Source organism: Amphibalanus amphitrite, unplaced genomic scaffold (assembly GCF_019059575.1).
Source record: "Amphibalanus amphitrite isolate SeventyFive unplaced genomic scaffold, NRLGWU_Aamphi_draft 001557F_arrow, whole genome shotgun sequence".
Classification (NCBI taxonomy): Eukaryota; Metazoa; Arthropoda; class Thecostraca; order Balanomorpha; family Balanidae; genus Amphibalanus; species Amphibalanus amphitrite.
In genome coordinates this window covers 127,838-135,295 of record NW_024883050.1, presented here as the reverse complement: position 1 = coordinate 135,295, position 7,458 = coordinate 127,838, and the positions used below count along the sequence as shown (strand labels likewise).

Sequence of the window (7,458 nt, the reverse complement as noted above, 5' to 3'; positions counted from 1 at the left end):
GTCAAATTTCGGTCAAATTTTGGCTTGGGATGTTATCGGTCGGTATTCGGTCGGAAATTTTTCCCAAATTTCGGTTTCGGTCGGTATCGGTCAGACATTTTTGGGAAAATGACACCACTAATCTGGACTCTGGAGTTGCGACATTACCAACGGACTCGGTTATCTGCATCAACAAACAATAATTGACCTCGCAAAGCAGCCACCCTCCGGTGAGCTGCCGGGAGACGTTCCGCTGCCCGCGACCACCACCTACCCGTTCCAGGTCGGTGATCCAGTCCTGGAAGCGTTTGATGATGGGGTGCATCTGGAACGCCTTCCTGGCGGCGTCTCCGTCGCCCATGGCCAGGCCGCCGAGCGCTGCCAGGTCGGAGAGGTCGATACCGGCGCAGAAGAGGCGGCCGGCGCCGCTGAGCACCACGGCGCGGCACGCCGGGTCCTCGTGCAGCTGCTGGAAGCACACGCCCAGGTCCCTGCGACAGGGCGGCGCGGCACAGCCGTCAGCTTGGGGCCACATCTGTCACCGGGACTGGGTGCCGGGGTGCCGCGAGAGAACACTCGTGAGCGGGTATCGTATGCCAGAAAATGGTACTGACTACTGAACACCGCATGGCTTTTTAGCATCGCCACCACAGCCCTGCACTGCAGCCCTGCTGTGGTGGGCATCACTTATAACTATGTAGTATGTGGTGGATCAGTCTGATAGACCCAGTGAATGCAGGCTTAGCTGAGAGTGCATACATTTGTCAACTTAACTAGCATCTGAGTACAGTAATTAAAAGTTCTTCAAGTCATTTTCAATGCGTTTCACTGCAAGGCTGAAAAGGTCTCATCATCATTTACAGAAGTAATCAATCATCTTCGTTTTGATTGCATCACCATACTGAACACTTACTTCCACATTTCCTTGTTGAGGGCATTGAGCTTTTCTGGACGATTCATTTCCACGTGAACAACATACTCTGATGGCTGAGTTACATTCAGGGTCTTGTACTGGGCATAGTCAGCCAGTGAACTGGACATTCTCACCGTCTGCCTAAGCGCAGGTTGAGCTGCAACAAAAGAACAGCATTGGTCAGCACTCAGCAATCATAGCAATGTCATGACAATACCTCAAGCATTCTATTGGTCAGCTAGCATTGTCATGAAAGTTAACCTCGAGCATTGTAATATTATGCCCTAGCATTGATCCTCTTGCTAAAAAATTACAAACCATTCAAAGAACTGAGGTTTTAGATTAACGTGGTACCAGTTATTTTGCTAGAAATGCAACGTAAGATTTCATTAAAATTTTAGCATAATAGCAACAAACACAAGATTCAGGCCTCTTACGTCACCAAGTCAGGTCACTTGGGAATCTACTACAGCCAGTTTGAATTGTACTTCTTTGCTGATTGAATTGTATGTCATGGTTTGTGCCATAAGCAATGCTTAGTTAAGGATTCATTGAATTAACCCGGCAGGCGGTGGGCCTCTCGGCCATCTTCCACGCGGAGGGAGGGGGGCATTTTTTGCCCCCCTCCCCCCCGTATCTCCGAAGCTACTGGACGGATCCGTAAAATTCAAACGGCGTTTGATAGCCCTGTCAAATTTGTCGAAGGAAACCAAATTTCATTGACCTCGGGGTCACCGATGACATCACAGGTCAGGTCAAAGATAAAATGTTTCACCGTTCACGGGGCTTCTAGGGAAAGCGCTATAACACCGAGTAAAACGCATTTTGTCGAGAATCAGCGATAGGGCGTCAGTTGCCTAGTACATATGTTGCTATTAAAGGTCACTGATAATACCAGGCCAGGTCACAGGTCAGGTCAACAAGGGTCAGCACATGAACCCAACTTTACTTGGGTTGTGCGATGCATGTTTTATGGCCAATTTTTCATTTCCAACTCAATGGTGTTGGTTATAAGACCACCAGGTACGGTTTAGGTCACTTTCTGGTGGAGGTTAGGTCAAGGTCAGGTCAAAAAAGGTCAAATTTCAAAGTTGATAGTTTTGCATAAAATAGGTATTGATTCGATGCAGCTGAATGAGTTTTTTTATTTGGAAACCCAATACCTCAATACTCTTAGCGCACCCTAGCTTCATGCCGTGAAACAAAGCCCAAGCCGTAAGTTCCGGGGCCACAAAAATCGGCGGAGCAGTGTGTTCCAGGCTGGCGGGAGCCAGCGAGGTCCGGGCAGCGGAGCAGCGCGTGCTCCGGCACATCAGCCTCTTCTCCGCTCACGGTGCAGAGCGCCGCAGGGCACCGCTTGTCTGGGCACTGCTCACTCAGCTCAGGTACACTGATAAGTGGACAGCCGATTCGGTGCACGTACTGGAGCGAGGGACCCCAGTGGCCCGCCCTCATTCGATGCACCGAAACGGCGGCCTATCGGTCCTCTCCAGGGATAGGGAGCGGCGGCGTGCTCCCGAGGAGTGGCTTGAATAGTGACTAGGACCAGTTGTCGCGCCATTGATGCGAGACCGCACAATGAACCGCCCCCGTCAGCAAGCGGGCGTTTGAGGGCAGGGCGGCCGCTTGTTTCGCCAGGTCTTCCGCGCTTTCATTCCCTCGATACCGCAGTGGGCAGGAACCCACTGCAGTATTCGCGCCCCGTTGGGCTCTGCCGAGCAACGCGCCCTGTTGGGGGGGGGGGCATTTTGCCCCCCCCCCCCCTTAGATCTCGAGAACCACGCAACCTAGCGACAAGCGGCAAACGGTGTTGGATAGCCCTATCAGGAAACTACCTTGTGACCCAATTTTATTGACCTAGGTCAAACCGATGACGTCACAGGTCAGGTCAAAGGTCCAATTTTCACCGTTTACAGGCATTTCAAGAAATGCGTTGTAAAATCGAGTAAAATGCATTTCATTGAAAATCATCGATGGAGAAATGTACTTCAAACACATGTTTTGCTATTTGAGGTCACTGATATCAGGTCAGGTCACAGAGGTCAGGTCTCCGGGGGGTCACAATATGAAAGTGTCGTGTGATACATGTTTTATGGTCTATTTTACATGACAAATGCGATTATGTGGGTCAGGCAGCCTTTGGGGCCAGCTAAGGTCACGTTTTGGTCAATGTCAGGTCAAGGTCAGGTCAAGGTCAGGTCAAATTAGGTCAAATTTCAAAGTTAATATTTTTGGCATAAAATGGGTATCGAATCGATGCAGCTCGTCACGGGGAGTTCAATGGTGGTCTTTGTTTTGCCGTACGTGGTCTAGAATCGCTAAAAATTTTGAGTTAAAAAAATTGACGTCATCATTTTTGAACAGTTTTTTTCGCTATAACTTGGCCAAAAAACGAGATATCGATCTGAAATTTGGTATGTATATAGAAGAGCGCAGGGACTATCACATATATTCCGTTTTTTTTCGGAATTCGGAAAATTTTGGATTTTTTTTCTAAAAAAATCAATTTTTTTAATTTATTGGGGTCAAAAACCCAAAATTTTGAAAACCCAAGATGGCAGTTTTGTAGCGCCGCTTTTTGTCTACTAGACCATATAAAGAACTTTGAAATTGCTTGATAACTGTAGATTTGGTGAGCGTTTTAAGATTGCATGTTTTTTGCTCATTTACCGACTCAAATAAATTCCGATCGACTCAGACCGACTCAGAACGACTCAAACTGACTCAGACCGACTCAACCGACTCGAATCGATCCCGATCGACTCAGACCGACTCAGAACGACTCAGACAGAATCAAACCGACTCAGGCAGACTCAAACTGACTCGACCGACTCAAACCGATTCAGATTGACTCAAACCGACTCAAATTGACTCAGACCGACTCAATCGACTCCGATCGACTCAACCGACTCAGAACGACTCAAACTGACTCAGACCGACTCAAATCGATTCCGATCGACTCAGACAGACCCAGAAGGACTTACACTGACTCAGACCGACTCAACCGACTCAAATCGATTCCGATCGACTCAGACTGACTCAGAACGACTCAGGCAGACTCAACCGACTCAAATCGATTCCGATCGACGCAGACAGACTCAGAACTACTCAGGCAGACACAAACTGACTCGACCGACTCAAACCGAATCAGATCGACTCATACAGACTCAGACCGACTCAACCGACTCAAATCGATTCCGATCGACTCAGACAGACTCAGAACGACTCAGGCAGACTCAACCGACTCAAATCGATTCCGATCGACGCAGTCAGACTCAGAACGACTCAGGTAGACTCAAACCGACTCAGGCAGACTCAAACTGACTCGACTGACTCAAACCGAATCAGATCGACTCAGACCGACTCAAACTTCGACTCAGACCGACTCAGTTAGACTCAGAACGACTCAGATAGACTCAGAACGACTCAAACTGACGCAGACCGACTCAACCGACTCAAATCGATTTCGACCGACTCAGACAGACCCAGAGCGACTCAGGCAGACTCAAGCAGACTCAAACCGACCAAGCCGACTTAAACCGATTCAGATCGACTCAGATTTGAGTCGGTTGAGTCGATCTGAGTCAGTTTGAGTCGTTTTGAGTCGGTCTGAGTCGAGCTGAATCGGTTTGAGTCGATTGAGTCGGTTTGAATCCACCTGAGTCTGTCTGAGTCGTTCTGAGTCTTTCTGAGTCGATCTGAATCGGTTGAGTCTGTCTGAATCTGCCTGAGTCGGTTTGGGTCCGTCTGAGTCGATCTGAATCGGTCTGAGTCTGCCTGAGTCGCTCGGAATCGATTTGAGTCGGTTGAGTCTGTCTGAGTCAGTTTGAGTCGTTCTGAGTCTGACTGAGTCGCTCGGAATCGGTTTGAGTCGGTTGAGTCTGTCTGAATCTGCCTGAGTCGGTTTGGGCCCGTCTGAGTCGATCTGAATCGGTCTGAGTCTGCCTGAGTCGGTTTGAGTATATCTGAGTCGCTCGGAATCGATTTGAGTCGGTCTGAGTCAGTTTGAGTCGTTCTGAGTCTGTCTGAGTCTGCCTGAGTCGTTCTGAGTCTGTCTGAGTCGCTCGGAATCGATCTGAGTCGGTTTGAGTCTGCCTGAGTCGTTCTGAGTCTGCCTGAGTCGATCGGAATCGATTTGAGTCGATTAAGTCGGTCTGAGTCTGCCTGAGTCCTTCTGAGTCTGTCTGAGTCGCTCGGAATCGATTTGAGTCGGCTGAGTCGGTCTGAGTCAGTTTGAGTCGCTCGGAATCGATTTGAGTCGGTTTGAGTCTGCCTGAGTCGTTCTGAGTCTGTCTGAGTCTGTCTGAGTCGTTCAGAATCGATTTGAGTCGGTCGAGTCAGTTTGAGTCTGCCTGAGTATGTTTGAGTCGTTCCGAGTCTGCCTGAGTCGATCGGAATCTATTTGAGTCGGTTGAATCGGTCTGAGTCAGTTTGAGTCGATTTGAATCGGTCTGAGTCTGCCTGAGTCTCTCTGAGTCGTTCTGAGTCTGTCTGAGTCGATCAGAATCGATTTGAGTCGGTTGAGTCGGTCTGAGTTAGTTTGAGTCGTTCTGAGTCGATCTGAATCGGTTTGAGTCGGTCGAGTCAGTTTGAGTCTGCCTGAGTCGGTCTGAGTCTATGTGAGTCTCAGTCGATACTGATAGCGTGGTAGGGGAGAGTGGGGTAATTTGGCCGGTGGTGTAAATTGGCCGCCCCCACCTGTCCGATGTCTAATAAAAGTGAGTGAAATAACTCTAGTCTCAATTCATTTGTCATGGGTAGAAGTAACTGGAGGACAAATGTCAAAACTTTGCCCCTCGTAGTTTTATTCAAAATTAATAAAACGTTAATTTCATTAGAAAATGGTAACTTTTACCTCTGTTTATAAAGTTGTATAACATGTAGTATTTGGGCTAAAAACGAATTCAGACATTATAGCGCCGTTCTTGGGGGTGTTCAGCGGTTCCAAGAGCAATTTTATCTAATTCCGTAAAGCCGCGATGACTTTATAGACAAAAATTTCAGAATGGCAATATGGGGTAATTTGGCCGGGACTAGCGGGGCAACTTGGCCGGTGCGCTCATGGTCACTATGCTGGGACGGCCGAGTTTTCATGGTCAATTGTACCATAAATGACATGATTCATGACCAACTTTGACTACTTTGATTCTTACTTCCGATTGGTCAACTGTAAGAGCATGTGACGTCATCAAAGGTTACCAAACGTTTTTTGCTAATAAATCCTTACATAAAAATGGTACAGCCGCACAAATGGTCTCATTCGGTTCAGCTCGCCAAGGCGCATCGAATGATATGCATGATGACCTTGAAATCACGTGACCTTGAGGTCAAGCGACCTGATGCAACGTGACCTGAGGTCAACCTTTGACCTTGACTTCGCAAGGTCAACACATATATCTTTCGATGCGGACTGACGAGAGAATTACGATGGTACTCGAAGTTTTGGCATAGCTTGATTACTTCAAAAGTTATTCGTAAAAAACTGTGATCGCATCTAGAGCCGCTAATTTGGCTATTTTGACCCCTGTGACCCCTGAGCCAACCTCCAAAATGCGGCAAATGCGTCATGGGACACACGTCATTGCTGAATCTGAAGCTGAATCGCAATATAACAGAAAATCCCGACCGCAAACTAACACCGGCCAAATTGCCCCACACCCCCGGCCAAATAACCCTGCTAGTGGGGCAATTTGGCCGCCTTGCAGACCTTTGTAATACGTCACAATTTCAATATAAGTAATTACTCTATCATTTCAAGTTCACTGTCCAGTAAAGTAAAATGAATGCGACACCTGCCAGCGTTGAGAAAATGCAGAAATGTGTCGTCAATTTTAAGTTATATCGTTTTCTAAAAAAAGCGGCCAAATTACCCCACTCTCCCCTACGTCTTCTCTTACCCAGTGATGTCACAGCATGCTTCGGCCTGGCACGGCGGCGTAACACAGGAAACCTTAACCTTGAACGAAAACGCTACCGGTGACGCCAGGGTTACCGATACCCAAAACACAACCCCATTGTAATAATAACAAATCAATTACCTGACACTCAACAACACATACCAGACTACAAGACAAGTAGTGAAATAATTAACTTACCTAGTTTTTGCATCAGCATCATTGTTTCAATTCAAATTCTTGTTTGACTTTACAAGTTTTTCTCTGAGCTGAATTCAAATTTGCTTATGACAGGAGTGTATACAAATATGAGCTTTAAACTATCTTTGTGTGGCACACAACAGTCCTTACAACTCACAATAGGATATATTATTATGATTTATGACTGCGTCCTGCGCTCACAACACAGGGCCTTGGTAACAACTGGATTTCCATTACGTCATGGGTGATGATGTCACACCACGGGTGACGTTTCACTGCTGCTGCTGCTGTCCACGGAGGGCAGCGTTTGTGAGTGGAAAACAGTAGCAACATTGTAAATGAAGGCAGTATTGGCGCTTATGCTACATATGAAATTTATAACAACATATTGATATTGGTGAAGGTTCGATTCCCGGGCGATGCACGTGGCATTGCCGCTACCTGACCGCTTGGAACAGCGTGAGAGTTCCG

The 7,458-nt window shown here is 47.5% G+C and overlaps 1 protein-coding gene across 1 annotated transcript; it reads right to left on the bottom strand.

The window, feature by feature from the left end:
* Positions 1 to 253: 253 nt before the first annotated feature.
* Positions 254 to 7,188, bottom strand: LOC122373823 (delta(3,5)-Delta(2,4)-dienoyl-CoA isomerase, mitochondrial-like; the record flags this gene model as incomplete). The annotated part of the gene is made up of 3 exons (XM_043352193.1): positions 6,988 to 7,188; positions 893 to 1,049; positions 254 to 470 (listed from the first exon to the last, which is right to left on the bottom strand). Coding segments are annotated over exons 1-3 (396 nt in total), but the record flags the coding sequence as incomplete, so codon positions are not given.
* Between the last annotated feature and the right edge of the window lie 270 nt (positions 7,189 to 7,458).